This window comes from Pagrus pagrus (genome assembly GCF_965226575.1).
Source record: "Pagrus pagrus genome assembly, chromosome: 19".
NCBI lineage: Eukaryota > Metazoa > Chordata > Actinopteri > Spariformes > Sparidae > Pagrus > Pagrus pagrus.
In genome coordinates, this window is record NC_140203.1 from 15,627,765 (window position 1) to 15,644,032 (window position 16,268).

At 41.1% G+C, this 16,268-nt stretch overlaps 1 protein-coding gene across 1 annotated transcript in view; it reads right to left on the bottom strand.

Moving 5' to 3' along the window:
* The window catches only part of bcr (BCR activator of RhoGEF and GTPase), a 90,287-nt gene that overhangs the window by 9,820 nt on the left and 64,199 nt on the right, over positions 1-16,268 (bottom strand). The window contains exons 5-16 of the mRNA XM_084383731.1: positions 15,969-16,076; positions 13,377-13,437; positions 13,198-13,250; positions 12,653-12,793; positions 5,925-6,046; positions 5,618-5,783; positions 5,310-5,429; positions 4,956-5,031; positions 4,689-4,793; positions 4,318-4,392; positions 3,834-3,931; positions 2,880-3,011 (exon numbers count right to left, since the gene is read on the bottom strand). Of these exons, the coding sequence (XP_084239857.1) occupies positions 2,880-3,011; positions 3,834-3,931; positions 4,318-4,392; positions 4,689-4,793; positions 4,956-5,031; positions 5,310-5,429; positions 5,618-5,783; positions 5,925-6,046; positions 12,653-12,793; positions 13,198-13,250; positions 13,377-13,437; positions 15,969-16,076 (1,257 nt within the window). The remainder of the gene's footprint in view (positions 1-2,879; positions 3,012-3,833; positions 3,932-4,317; positions 4,393-4,688; positions 4,794-4,955; positions 5,032-5,309; positions 5,430-5,617; positions 5,784-5,924; positions 6,047-12,652; positions 12,794-13,197; positions 13,251-13,376; positions 13,438-15,968; positions 16,077-16,268) is intronic.

Here is a 16,268-nt window from a genome sequence, read left to right on the forward strand (position 1 = left end):
ATCTTGTATCACTTACAGGTGACATTTTACTTAGAACCACTACTTTTACTGTGCTACTTTTACTACATGAGGCACATATTATTGTGCTCATAACTGTAACTTATTATTCTTCCATCACTTCACATCTGTGTGTCATTTAGCAGGATAAGTAAGAAATAAAGCTTAAATTGAGTTATAATGTATCTGGCCATTTTCTCACGGACCACTGCAGCTACACACATTATGAATGTTTATTTTGTAAAGATTGGGTTATCTTTACATACTGTTGTCCTACGTACTGTATGTACTGCTCAGTTACGTCAACATAGCAGTGCATTAATTTATAACTGCATTAACAGTACAAATCTTCCCACCATCACATTGGAATGTTTTTTTAAAGGTTGTTTGTTATTATGTAACATCCCTCTACTGTATTTTTATAAACATAATAAACAGATCTGTTGAAAGACATTATAATTCACACCAAAACATGCACAAACACTGAGATCTGAGGAGACATGCCATCTGGGGCAATAAAATCTGGGTACACACACAGACACACAGACACACACACACCATGAAACAAACACACACACACAGTATACTGTATGTTGGATGTTTACCTAGGCTAAGGCCCATCTGGTTGCGTGCGAAGCTGGATCATGTTTCTCATAACTGAATCTTTCACTGCTCAGAGTGCTCTTTGGTTTGAGCCGTTTATCTATAAAGAATTACGCTGCACTAAAAACAGCAAAGCCACAAGAGCTCCTCTTGCTTCCTGATAAAATGCATTAAAAGCTCAAGTTTTTGGTCAACAAATTACATTTTTATCTTCTACAGGTCTAGTGAACCCTGTGCCGTTTAACAACAGATACTTTTCCAATAAATGAGATCTGTAAAACTAAACTGCAATGAGTGTTGACATGAAGGCAACAGTATGAGCTGAGACAGTAAAGAAACGCTACTTAAAAAAACGAAAAAAGAACATTTTTACACCACAGTCAGATAATCAAGTTGTTGATTAGGCCTATGATTTATACGGTTAAAAGTCATTTTTCTTCCTGAAAGTATCACACTTAGCAAAGTTAAAAATGTTTGCTTAAAATGTTAATGAACAAATATAAAAACTGATGATCAAAAATAGCATTATGGCATTTTTACTTTTTGAATAATATTGTAACTTTTGTTCACAATGACTTTTGCCATGAAATAAATGATTTATTGTCAGAAGAATATATCATTTCTAGCCTAATTCTTATACCATTTATTTCTTCATTTCTAGTGTAACGTCGTTTTGGAACAAAATCGATCTCACATACTTGACTAAACATTTATATGTAGAGTATATGAAGCAAGGGTGAGAAAAAAGATACATACAAGTTGGAGAGCATTAGAGTCTATCTATTATTTTTTGGTATGTATGTATTTATGTTTGTTTGTTTTGTTTGTTTAACAAGGGTTACCAGCTAATTTACATCTGTAGTCCCTGAGCAGGAGAAGGAGAATAACATCTCTGATAAGAATGTCATCTAGATGCATAAATCAACAACAATCACATGATGGCAGAGAATAAAGAGAAATCACATTTAAAATGTTCAAACTGTTAGGTAGGTAAATGATAAATTACCAACACCTGGATGGTTTGCTCGACTACCAACCACTCTGGCAAGTAAATGGTTATTTATTCTGTTCCAAACATTCATTTTGTTGGTAAATCAGTAAAACCGAACAGTAATCTGTTGGATTCATTCTACTGAAGACCGCAGCGTCAGTTTCTTGCTGTGGATTATTGAAAATCCTCCTGAGCAACTTTCTCACCAGTCTGGGTGGTTTGTTTTGAATGACATCATCTGTCAAGAAGTGATCATGTCGCAGGATTTTCAGAGGAACCACCAGGTGGAGCATTGTGACTATAATTCATAGACAGTTTGGCAGACAGCGAGCAACAAAGGGACTTTTCCTGGCGTAGATTTGAACAAACTGTTCAGGACACTGCTTATATGAATCCAGTGAACGCATGAAACAACATGAAGCTAATGTTACACCATTGCACAGTCATCAGGAATGTTTTAATGCTTTTGTGTTTGGTGTTTTTTTTGCTTTTGTGTCAGTTTGTTCAAGAAAATCACAAAATAAGACATTACAGATCTTTCACACACCAAGAGAAGATCAATTCGTGTGTTTTTCTGGAAGGCTAAACAACGTTCAGCGGTGTAAAGCCTCACATACACGGGGGCACACAAACACACACACACCTGCCCTGCTGTGGGTGGAGGAGTAAAAGCAGTTTTCGGAGAGACTCGTGTTCCAGGCTAAATATTTTCTCTCTAACCTGTGTCTTTGCTTTTCTCTCTGGTGATCCACTGAGCGACACTTGGCATTATCCTGCAGGCAGGCGTCGTCTTGGCAACCTAATCACCTGCTATCTAGATCTGCTATCAACCACCGATCAGTCTGTTTCACGGCCAGACTGCTCAGGATAGCGTCTGTGTTGTGTTTTTCAGAACATTATCAGGATTTTGGCACCTCGTAGTATTGAAGTTATTTTCCAATATGCAGGGTGGCACTGCTGTTACTCGATAACTATTATCGACCCACGACTGTGACCAAACCTGGCAACGCAGTGATAGATCTATGGCACGAAAATGAATGTTTTTTTTTATTCTGATATTCAAATATCTCGCAAATGGCAATTTCCCCTCCACTTACCGAAACCCCGACCCATCCGTTACATAAGAGGGCAATTAATCTAATCAGCCAATTTTGACATCAGGCTCAGTTTCAGCCATTCATTGAGCAATAATTTGAATTTCATGCTTTGTGGCAGCGGTGGTGACATAACTGCCGATCAGTAATGAGTCGTGGTGGTGGGGGGGGGGTGGGGTGACGTCATGTCTTACCGGGATCTGTCCTTTCCCCATGATGCGGTCTGTGCTCTCTCCATCCTCTTTGTTCTGCTTGGTCTTGTTGTAGCACTTCTCGTAGCAGAGCAGCCTCAGGGTCTGAGAGCCCTCCAGCTCAATCTCAAACTCCTGAGTGGGAAGAAGAAAAAAATAGTTGCAGGGTGATTATTTAAGCAAAAATTGATGCAATATGTCCAAGACTTGACTTAAATGACACTGGAATAAGAACAAGCGTGATTATAAACATCCACCGTGCACTTTAATCTAGACATCCCACCACAGCTGACCAACATTCCCTGTAATTATGTACAGTGCTCCGCTGCAGATGTTTTGCACATCGTTCTGAGGCCCGCACTGCGTTGGTTCACTTAGCATTTGGACAGATGTGAGTCATCACCAGCAGCCCCTCATTAACTGATATTATTTCCACTCTGCTGGGCAAAAAATCCTCAAAGAGTCTTCGGGTCCACGATGGGAAAAACTCTGCTGCAGATGAACCGACCCGCTGATTGTGTCTCAAAGCTCTTCTTCGTCTACGGTGCTGACCTCCACGACCAGCTGTGTCATTAATGCATTCATGTTTGTGCCCTTATGCATATGTTTGCTATATGTTTGCAGGGGCTGCAGCTGCTCTGTGTAGGTTCTGTTAGACATCTTAACTCAAAGGTAGACAGCAAACTGATTACAGGACCAGATGTCAGATACAGTGCATGCGCATGTAAAAGAAATAAGCTTACTAATATGAAGCATCCAATGAAGGATGTTGAGCATAATGGATAAAACACTATTGGGAATATGAAATTTTAATGAATCTGCGCAGGAACTAATTTCAACTTTTTTAATTTTTAAAAGGCCTCGAGGATGCAACACGGACAGTACAAGGTTGTGTTTGATTAATTCAAATGTAATATTAGTCCAGACTCTGCAGGGACGTGTGTTGTTTTCTCTTACCTCGTTCCATTTGGGTTCAGTAGTGTATCGATACACTCTCGTCTTAGCTTTATTTGAAAAGAAGCCAAAGGAATCCACCTCCATTGTGCAGTAGAGATCTGACAGAGACGAAAGAAGGTTGAAAAGATATTACTTGCACTGTATATGGCTATTGAAGAGGTCTTTGTGAATGCATTACATGAGCAATTGAATTAGCTAAATGTGAGATGTTATCTCCAGAAAGCAAATAAGGAATGAGTCACGTTAAGTTTGTCAAAATGTTTCAAACATAGGTCTCCAGGCATGTGTTATGCAACCAAGTGAAAACATCAAAGCAACAGCTGTAGACACTAAAAAATCTGACCAGAAACTTGAAAATTAGTCAGAGGGAAACACATAGCTATAAAGCACTGTTTCCCACTGCTCCACATTCACATCAAATTAACTTTGTCTGATTATCTGCATTATCTGTTGTTTGCAGGGAGGCTAAAGGTGAGTGACTCACTCAAGCTCTGTTTGAGGCCGGAGGCAGAGTGGACGATTACATTCAGGAACCCGTAGAGACCGGGGGATTCATCCTCTGGAAAAACATTCAGCGAGCAGAGGGGGGAAAAAAAAGACAGCGAGGAGGGGTTAGAAAAACATGCAGACCTCTGTTTGTTTTGGAGCAGAATCATACATGGAAAAAACAGGCCTGTACAGTATAAAATATGTGGTTTGAACCTCTGTGTACTTTACTATACTCATAATAATCACAATCAAGCAAGTGTGAAAGTGTAACCACACATCTAAACATTATCATTTTATGCAGATTTTTGTACTTAATCAGCTGAAACATTTGAGTGCAACTTTAAAATACAAACATTAGTACCATACCTTCTTTATTGATGCTTAGTGGGATGTGGTGGACAGTCTGCAGTTTGACGCAGGAGCTGGTCAACATTTGCAGCTCCATGGACGTCAAGGAGGACGTTTTAAAACCTTGAGGGAAGACAATAAATGTAGGTTGTAAAAAACGGTCTATATATTGGTTTCCCTTTGTTTTCATCACTTGATTAGTAGTTGCTATTGTACATGTATGCAGAGTTCAAGGGCCCAGGATGTTTCGCAAATGGGAAACTCCAAATACTCCAAGACACTTACATTTCTTCTGCTGTTCCTTGATGATCTCCCTCCACTCTGCACGTTCGTAGTCCGATGAAATCAGGAAACCGTAACTCTGAAGACAAATGCACAAAAAATGTGTTAATAAGCATCTTATAAGGGCCTTACTACCTACTAACTAATGCTTGTTACAACGACCCACGTCTATAAAGTGTAACCCAAAAGAAAGTCTAGCATGAGACAGATCTAGGAGTATGAATCTAGGACAAGAAAAAAGGCAGTAAAATGAGAAAAGCAGATGAAATACGGAGAAGAGGAGTGTGCTGGAGGCAGCAGGAGGAGGATGATGGGGTAGAACTGATGATGGGAAAGGACGATGAAGAAACAGGTTACCTTGCCGCTCTTGTTGTAGACTCTGAGGGGCATGCTCGGAGACGTCAACAGGAGCAGAGACTCCTGCTCTGACAGCTTCTTCCTGAGACGGTCGATAACTTTTGAACCCTTGTTGGCTCTCTGAAATCACAGAAGTGAAAATGTTTGCGTGGGGGGTAACAACTACCTTGATAATCTTACATTGGCTAGAAAAATCCTACATCCAATAAGTTGTGTGAAAGAAAATCCCAGCAGACAAACTTAAAAAAATGCTGTGTTGTCAATGAGAGGTTTTTTTTTGTACAGATTTTTGTGCATATCCACGCTACCTTCTCCCTCTGGATCTCACTGCGGAGGTGGGAGATCTTGACCTTCATGGCGTCGAGCTCTTCATCGGGGACCTGGGGGATGGTAAGTGGCTCAGCCTCCTCTGGGCCCTGGAAGGTCAGGTCAGTCAGGGGGATGTACCACTTACTGTCATACTGCTGGTTTTTACTGCGGGAGGAGAAGGGAAGGATAGGTGAAGATGGATAAGAGATGAGAACGAGACAGTAGAAATCTTATGAAACTCGGGTCTTATAGTGGGATTCAATCTGAAGAATAAGTGTTAATTTGACCGTTGTTAAAATTTCTTACCCTCCGATCTGTTTCTTCAGTTTGGCGCAGAGCAGCAGATCAGTGAAGAGGAAGACATGCCGCAGCTTCCTCGCTCCCTCCACCAACTCCACCATGAAGCTGTCCCTCAGAAGCTGGCGGTTCTGCAGCAACAACAGACAAGGACGGTGGGGTCAGTGACACAAAGCTTTTGGTGTCGGTAACTCAGCATTTGCCAGTTAGGATATTAGCGAGGCGTACTTATGAGCTTTCATGGAGTTTGATGGACTTAACTCCATCGTCAAATATGTCATCTTTTCTCGATCATCAGTGGCAAAGCTCATGAGCTCAATATTAACCAAATGATTCCCCCAAATTGTGGAGGGTTATGCATTAAATAGCACTGGTTCAACTAATTACCTGGTAAATTATTTTGTCATATTCTAGCATTAATCTTCAATTCACAGGACACAGAGGAATGAATGACGTAACGGTAAGACAGGGACGAGTGTTGTTTGGAGCGCTGGGAATTATCACTGATGTCAGACTATGTAATGAGATGTGTAATACCGCCATTTGCCAAAAGGGGGCAGTAATGCCATTGTACAAATGAGACAACAGATTTACAAGAATGGACTTGGAACAAGAACGGGAAGCAGACGAATGTCAAACCACAACTTGGTAGTAACAGTTCACTTTTAAATGCTCATAACCTTAGATTTACTTATATATAAAACATTTGGGAGAGGAGAGGTTTAATGTAATATATGAGAGAATAAAATACATTTATTCAAAAGTATTTTAACTCAGACAGAGCAGATCTCGCAGGGAATGGACACTTCTTGTAGTTTATTTTTGCTCTTGCTTTTAGTCTTTTGATTGTATGAAACGAGGATGAGAACGAGTTGCTTGATTTTAATTCTTCAGGCTGATTTCACCCACTTTGCCTTGGATATTTACCTTGATTTCACCTATTTATTTGAGGTAATTACCTGTTAATTTGTTTGAATTATAAATAAATTCAGTGGGGTCAACCTTTTGTAAAGATATAATGGAACGACAATGAATTCAGTAAAGTTTAACAGAGTTTAAGTATTAATGAGTGAGCACTGCAAGCTGACAACATTTGGGGTGCAGGTTTATCTTTTTAGAAAGAAACACAATGGGTCAACATTCCCAAAATGCATACATGAAGGATTTTACAGTCCATCTACTGCCAACATCTGCTAAAAACAGATAATATAAACAAAATCGATGTCTCCTCTTCCTTCCTACTCCCTTCAATGTTGTTTCAGGGGCCACACCAGCCCCCTCCACCCCTCAAAACCTACTCAACCCTCACAACTCCCTGGCAGCAAGGCCATGAAGCATGACATCACGTTTGTACAGAGCCAATCACATCCCTATGTTCATTCTTTGTGCCCTCCCCCTCCTGTCCCCTTCCTCCTCCTTCTCCCCCCTCCATCATGACCACACAGTTACTGTCACTGCCAGGACACACTGAAGTGGAGCCGATGCTTCTGTAGGAGAGGTTCGTGCGCTTACAAAACCTGACTGGACATCTGCTGGGAAAGAGGAGGATCATGCTGTGTCACTCGATGTTGATGGAGAGGGTGAGGGGAGGGCGACAAAGACAGGGAGAGATAGGAGAGCATGAAAGAGAGAAAGTGAACGGCGGAAAGAGAACGGAAAGGAGAGGAGAAAAGAGAGAGACAGAGTAGCTCCTGATTGCATTCCAAGGTTTCTTACTGAAGATACTAAACCATGTGACTTGTCACCAAAGCAGCTCCACTGCCGTAATCCATCCCTTCATGCACATGCATTCACAAGCACACATGAAGTTCCTACTGTACAGCAAGCTATGATCACGAAATAAGGATCTAATAGAAGTCTAATTCCCAGCGGTGGATATAATTATTCATAACCAGCTAGATAATGAAGCCTGCAACGATGACGGCCTGTGATAGATAACTTCCAGATGACTTGCTCGCTGTCTATCTGGGATTTTTCTCTCGTGGCAACTGGGATGCTGCATCTGTCAGAACACACACAACAGCTCACTCCTTCCTCTTCCCTCCGGCGCTGATGTGATTTTCTTATGCAGTTTCTGTAGCAATGAGTCTCTGGTAAGTATTTACTGTACATGTTCATCATTCAGTCTCCATCATCAGGTTTTGGGACTTTGATGCCACGAGAATGGCACATCTATGAAGTCATTTCACATGTCATATAATCCCCCCGAGGATGTTTTCTAGCTAGAATATAAAACGAGGCCTCATCTCGCCTCACTTCTGTCAATCTACATGCTGTCATGTCAGTCTATATTTAGGACGTGGGCTGTATAGTAGCTGGAGTGAGATGTTGGTCACACTGCTCTTCTTAACTTTGGCATAGCATTAAACTGAAAATATGAGGAATACTGGAGCTTAAGCTATAATGTGAAGCTATCTATGCATATTAAAAGCAGCACTGATGTGGACGGCTTGATATGATCACGGATTTGTGGTTTAAAGGGCATTAAATCCATTGCCAATTACATACAGTATATACAGTGTAGGGATTAAACAAGACCAAGAGTCCACAGTCATGCTAGCAGCTCTGTTTTGCTCTGTTTCTCAGCTTTGAGCTGGATTGTAACGTCAGCATGCTAACACGAACCCCCTCATGACAATGGTGACATGTTGATGTTTTGCAGCCTTAAGTTTACCATGTTCACCATCTTTGATTAGCATGTTAGCAGGCTAACATTTGCTAATAGAGTGCTGTAGGAATGAGTACTAAAACCAACAAATAAGTTAGCATTTTTGTCAATGGGTTTTTGAATAATACATAATATATTGAATAACAATAAGTGTATTCGATTTTCACAAAATAGGCCCGTAAATACCCCGCATTTGAATTATAAAGCGTTACGTGATTTAATAAAAGGTGGTTGCTCAAAAGTGGCTAACTAAAACTTAAGAGGTTGTCGGGGACAGTAAACATCATTACACCGAACAAAGAGACTCATCCACTCACTCCTCCGTCTTTAGAATAGTTTGCAACTTTAGTCGGCAATAATCCAAAATCCAATTGCTAAAAATGCTAACCTCCGGGTGTTTGTATTCCCCTTCTTCTAACTTTCTTTTAAACCTTTTAGAGAGTTACTGCGCCCAGTCTAACAACCTGATTTGCTGTCCCAACTAGTGCTGACAACATACTTGTGCATCAGTGACGTAGCACGCGTGGTACCACTTGACATCACAGTTGGCTGTGGTGACAGACCCCACCCGACCACACCTAGCTGTGATGTTGGATGTGGTCCGTGGGTTGAAAGGTATACTGTAAATCTGTTGAACCTCAGAGGCCAGTGCAGCAGTTTTTTCCCTCTTTCCAAATTCTAGTGTGGAGTTGCTCTTTAATTATTTCTGTCTCTGCGTATTTCACCGTGAAGCTCTGAATCTTGGAACTTACAGCTTTGGAAGCGACATTGTTATCCAACAAGCTAAAATCTCCTGTGATAATCATGGCGAGTCAGCAGTAAATTCTTGGGATTGGACTAGAATACTGATTGGATTAGCATTCAAAAAGTACAATAGTAGATTAGGATGGATTAGTACAGAAAGAGTACCTGAACTGACAAACTACTAACAGTGACTCCTTCAGATTAAAATGACAGGTCAGCAGAATTGTTCTACACAGGAGCTTCCAGGTTTGTCCTTACATTCAGGTGAGTGAAGTGGACTTGAAATGACCTGCTGAGAAACTACATTGCCCATCAAGCCTTAATAATAATCCTCCTTTCATTGATCTCATGAGAGATAAAATAAAGGCAGGGATAACAGATAGATTAGGGATTTACAGGCCTCTAACTGTGTGGGAGTGAATGGGAATCATGTGGAGGGATAAAGCATCTGTTAACCTGCTCATGCAAAACACACTCATGCCTCTAGATACTTATTTTCTTATTTAGATATTACATGTTCTCCAGTTAAGGCTCACCCCTACATCAGTAATCTGATGAATTTAAAAATGCGCTTACGCTGCTGCTTTGCCCTGCTACAGGGGAAAAGACACCCTCAACAAAACCAGCTGTCTCAGCGCATCAGATGACATTTTCATAATATCGAACAGCCAGTAGGAGAAATGCGACTTTCTCCATTTCTTATAATAGCTGACCGGAACATCAGCAGCGGCGCTGTAGGAAGGAGAAGCGATGCGAGGCAGAGCATGCTGACAGCACTGAACGCAGATTAAATATTGACCATCTCCTCGCTGAGAGCGTGTGCGAGAGTAATGGCATGAATCTACAAAAGATCCGTGTTTATATTTAGAATACATGCTTCAAGGAGCGTCTCTGCGCTCGTGTGTTGTAAAGGCAATGTGTGTATACGAGGACGTGAGGAGGGAAAGAAATTTCTAGTGGAAGTACGCACACACACACGCACACACACAGTCGCACATCTTTCCCACAGCCAAACAAAGCAGGATGAGGAGGTGAATTGAGATTGAGGCAGTGCCGTCATTTGCATTTTAATTAAGCTGCTTCTGTTTGTCCCCTCCCCTCATCTGGTGGGGCCGGGGCCTCTGGGTGCCACTTGCGCTGCTCTGCTCCTGCGTGCCTCCACTGAGCAAACCACGGGCTACTGTGTACACGTGGAGGGCAAGCACTCCCTCAGTCCTTTATATTTCAGGTCAGATCATAAAATGAGCACTGTGGCCTGTTTCCTGTTGTTTTACCTGTGCTATCTGATTGTTTCTGCCTCTTTTAATCAGCACTAACAATTAAATGGTGACGCCAGAGGAAGCCGCATGCATTCTGACAAATATCCTCTAGTGATGTCACCCAGTTGCATTGTGGGTAATGTTGGCACTAGGTTTTGGAAAGCAGTCTACTGGTCTAACATTGCACTCCTATAATACTTAGCAGAACCAGAGATGTCACCTTTTTTATTCTACATGCTCTTCTTCCTTTTCAAAACCTGGAGTCCATATTACCCACAACACTGGAGGCAATTTATCAGATTCCATGCACCTTCTTCTGGAGCCACAAAAAGCTTGCTACTATGGCGTTACCCTTTGAGCGCATTATCACTATACCTGCTGTATAAATCAAATGAGTTTCATTTTGCATATACAGATCCTGCAGGCATCCAATTTGTTTCACATGACAAAGGATAATGAGGGACACTCCTTTACTTTCAACATGGACATCATGTAGAAGTCTGAGCACAGACTTAGCATGCAGCAAAGCGTCTATTTAGGAGGTTGAGGTTGTGCTGACTTTGTAGTTTATGCCTGCTACCTCGAATTACTGTTTTATGTAATTGTAGCATCACAGCCACATCTTCTCCATTAAAAGCGATTTAAGATTTATCAGCCTTTAAAGCACCGGCCTCCTCACTGAATGCAAGCCATCAGCGCCTCGACTTCCCAGGTTACGACAGTCCTTTGATGACTGAAGCGAGGTTTATGTTGAAGCTCAGTTGGTGAAATGCAGACAAAAACCTCGGGCGTATTATATACTCTTTCTATGGGAAGGTACGATATAATGAGCCCCATCGATTTCCATGTGCTGCTTTCATGTATCCATGATAAATATTTGATGACTGGTGTGGAGGTCTGGACAGACTGGGATGGAACTGGGGGCCTGCAGGAGTATAGGAGGGGACTGTGTGTGTGTGTGTTTCTGGGTGTGTGTGTATATGTTCAAAGGCAAACAAGAGAAAGAGTGAATGGAAACAGAGCTTAGGACAGTGTGTGTGTGTATTTGTGTGTGTGTGTGTGTGTAGAAAAGGGTGCAGTAATGACCCCCCTGTGAGCAGAAGGAGGAGCCGGCTCAGCCTTTTTCGCTCGTTTGCTCCCACCCTCCATTTATGAATAATTAACTTTGAATCTGCCAGTCAGAGCGGACCGGTGGCTCATTACACGGCATTATGTACGGCGGTGTCACGCAAGCTATCAATCAAGAGGCATCCATTCATGTGCGTCAAGTCATCTCCGGGGATGAGAGCGACAGTGGGGGGTAGACTGCGAGGGACTGTGTGTGTGTGTGTGTGTGCGTTAGGGGAGATGGAGGGATGGGAAGCCACAGGAGTGACGTAGAGCAAACACAGAATCACCCTCAGCTAGGCAATCCTGGTATGACCATATATGGGCATAGGCTCTGCTTTAGGCAGCAGATTGGTGGCCCCTGTACTCTCAATTGGCAGTGACTTCAAAGTCATTTAGAGGGTGGGGTCATGACGTCATCGTGCTCAATATCATACTATTATCTAGATTGCTTGTATCACCTTCGGGACATCGCAACGCAAGGTTCATGATATTTGATTTTTGAAAACACAACACAATTCTCTCCTTAATGGTGCAGATGAGAGAAATTCATTAAAAAGGCAGTTAGGTTATATGTATTTTAACACGTCAGGATTTTGTGTCAAAAGTCTGTATGAATCAGATATTAATGTTGCAGTCAAAAATACATTAAGACTTAATACTACCTTGTGTCAGTCCAACAAATTCAGCTTGTCTTCATCAGAAAAACAACCATATTGGTCAACAGTGAAAGCAGCTTATTAGACAGATGTGTCAAAACATACAGAGGACTTTTGCCCAGGAGACCGTTGTTCCTGTCCTGTTTGAAATCAAAAGTCATCACTGCGTTCCACTCACGTACAAAGCGTAACTTAAGTGGCAAGGTATGAGGACATGTTAAGCAAATTAGTCCACACTAGAGCCATACTGCTAATTACCAGTCCAAAGAAGAGCATGTCAACAGAGTCTAAAACGCTCACCTCTCCCTTCTTGACAGTCATGGACTGGCGTCGGGGCGTCGACTCCTCGTTGATGCTGGACAGGAAGTTCTGGGAGATCCGCAGGGCGTCCTGCAGAAGCGGGTGGTCTGGGTGGCTGGTGGGCGTGTGTTTAAGCAAGTCCTGGGGTGCAGCAGTAGATGGAAAACAATTACTTTTAAAAGCAAAAATTTCTCAGTTCATATATTCTAATACCTTTTCATATACGCAATACATTTCGCCCTGAATTCTCAAAGTAAATGGTAACTGTTAATGGTAAATGGTAAACTTATATACAAAGTCACATCTCTAATCTGTAATCTCTCATATATGAAATATTATTCGCAATTACAACTGTTTTTCTTGAGCTGGGTACTGATGGAGATATTGCTTTATGTTTGCAAACAAGCTGCATGTTGGGTTTTGATCACCTGTTAAATGACTTCTAGGATTAATTTGTGAGCAACAGAGGCTAAAACACACCAGAACACAACTGTGATGTACCATTATTAAGATGTGTCGCTGCTTGAGCGCATACTATTACTTACATGAAGTACCAATGTACTGCGAGTCACTCTGTCCACTGGTTTATAAAGTAAAGCTGCAGATGAAAAAAGAGAGAAACCAGACTGAATTACTATAATATGCTATATGTAATTGCTTTAATCTTGTTTTTTTTTTTTATATTTTCGTAGAATCAAGTAAAAAATAGCATGGTGTGACTGACCCTCTAGAGAGTTCTTGGCCGTCTGGTCCTTCGAGTCCTTGGGGCTCCTCACCTTCAGGTTCTGTTTGGAGAGGCACAACAAAAACAGACCTTTAAATACCTGCTCAGTATGGTTAAGCGATTTGAAATCATAGTGATGTTATTATCCTTGCTCTAGCACTGAGGTCATCCACTTCCAAATTAATTATGCCATCCTCAGCAGCTTTTCGCCCCACCATCTTGCTCAGATGGCTCAGAGTCATGCATCATTACTTAGGCCATTAACAACCCTCGATGATGAATTCCCCATCCCGCATGTAGAGACCAGCCACGACGCTAACTGGTAGACCTCGTAAAACATAGACGAAGACTGATGGTGTACCAGGAGCTGCCACATGCTTGAGAAATATAGGAAGAAGAGGATTTCCTTAATTTCCCAGCTTGGGATCAATAAAGTATATCTATTCTATTCTATTCTATTCTATTCTATTCTATGTAATACTTTTAACACTAGACTTTTTTTTATCAAGATCACTTTAAGCTAATCAATTTAGAGGTGAATGTTTGCTGTTTTACTATAATTAATATAAAAAAAGCCCCCAAAATCAGCTTAAAGGCTGCATTTGAAGCCATTGCTGTGGCTGCTGGATGAACAGAAGAATCCCAAAATGCATGAAGAGAGCTGTAATAACGTTTGAGCCTTCAAGCTTGACAAATAACACTGTTGTGAACGCAGATGACTAGTTTAAACCAGGGTCAATTCGGTTCTATCAGTCTCCAAAACTAGATTTGAAGCATGAGAGTAAGTGTTTTTAAATCTACTTTGTCTACGATAAAACAAATTATCCTGAGCCCTTGGAGCTGTTGGAAACTCGTGTTTGTGGATAAGATAAATGTACAAATTTATTACGCTGTCAAGGCTCATCTACAGTCTGTGTGGTGAGCTCATATTTTCCTGCTCAGCGACGAGAATGAGAACAAGCCAAAACTACAGAAAACACCAACAACCGTCCTCTGCATTGCTCCATTTCACTGATGTACGCACATAAGCACAAACACATGGGCACACACACACACACAAAATTGCCTCTGGCTGCATTTGTGCGGAAATATTCAGCAGGACATTCAAATTTAAATGCAGGGAAATGATAAAAGCTGCGTGGGTGAATAATGGGAGAGCGTTTTACAAGCACAGTGCATCAGGGACAAAAGTGTTAAAGCAGCCGAAAAAATGGACTCTTTCTACGTGACACCTCTCTGAATCTGTTCCTTTCCCTGATTACACATTATTTAACACTGTTGTAAGTCAGATATCATCTTTGTTGGTTTTATGTGGCTAAGTCACCCTTTCTCTCAAAAACTGTCAAGCTGCAGCGGCAGCAGGACGGACGAAGTATAGCTCCACAAGATCAACTGTTTAAAGGATAAATCCACCAATTTTAAACGTCTTTACAGGTATCGGTGAGTACTACTGCATTTGTAGTATTTTTTTTTGTGGCTCCAGAGGAAGCTATACATTTATGTAATCTGATGAGTTGCCTCCAGTGATGTCACTCACTAGCTAAGTTGCATTGTGGGTAATGTAGGCTCTTTTTTGAACAGGAATAAAAAGGGCCATATCTCTGGTTTTGCTGTATCAATTTTGATCATTTGTTTTCAAACTGTCCACAATGAGTCCAATAGTGTTATATGAGTGCAATGTCAGACCAGTACAATGCTTTTCAAAACCTGGCGCCTAGTAGTTTAAAGCCACAAAAGGCTTGACACACTAGAAATCTACTGTACAGCATCAAAACACACTTAATGCATTCTGAGGACTATTTTTACAGGCAGGCATTTAGTTAATATACTACGTTTTCAGCTCCTTTTGAATGACTTTTATGTATCTGCCTTTTTTTTTAAGACCTTTAAATTATTCATTATGTACCTACTTATCTTTTTTGTATTGTTTTTTTATTATGTTGTTGTTGTAAAGCACTTTGATCTACATTTCATGTAGTTCTCTGCCTTTTTATTGGATCTTTTTGTCTTAATTTTTCTTTTGTTCTTTTCCAGTTATTTTTAACACCATACAGTAATACACTTTGAGCTGCATTTCGAATATACATAAAGATAGTATTTTTATAATCATTATTAAATGTGCTGTACTGGTAACACATTGATTGCATAGTTACAGCACAGAGTTTATACTGTATTCTGTATTTTAACTAAAGAGTGAGTAGGAGGAGGATATCGCCAACCTTACACTCATCTTTTAGAGTATAGTCAGGAAGTGTGGGAGTTCAACAAACAATCAAGTGTAATGTTGTCGAGAACTCAACTGAACCTGTACTTACTTTTATCTAAATTTGATAAAGCATTGCTCCACACATGAAAAAAAGAAAAAAACTCACTTGGAAAATTTTCTGGTATGCAGGGGGTCAAGTGTCTGACTGACTGATTTTACACGGTGGTAAAATGATCCTATAACTGAGAGATCACAGCTTCAACGCCTGCACCAGCTTTGAGACAGAGGCTGAACCACTAACTGTTTGCTTTTTGTCCTCTCAATAGAAACATGTATTTATACGCCTGCTCGGTGTTGTTATCCACTCGTTCCGCTCTCCTTCTTACCTCGGAGATTTCAGCAAACTGTGTGTTGGCCTGGCAGCACTTCTCCGCCGTCTCCACAGCCAGTTCATAGTTGTCCACAAACGCTCTGTAAACTCCAAGCTGGCTGGCCTGATTGACAGAAAAGAAACAGAGAAGGGATGTGAAGCTTACAATGTTATGAACAGATCTGACATATCAAAATGTTTGTCAGTGAGTGATCTGCCTGCAAACCTTTAAATCCAAATAGAAATGTTATAGAATGGCAGTAAACTCTGAGCTGGCTTCTATATAGAAGAAACAAACAGCACTCTCTATGCTATC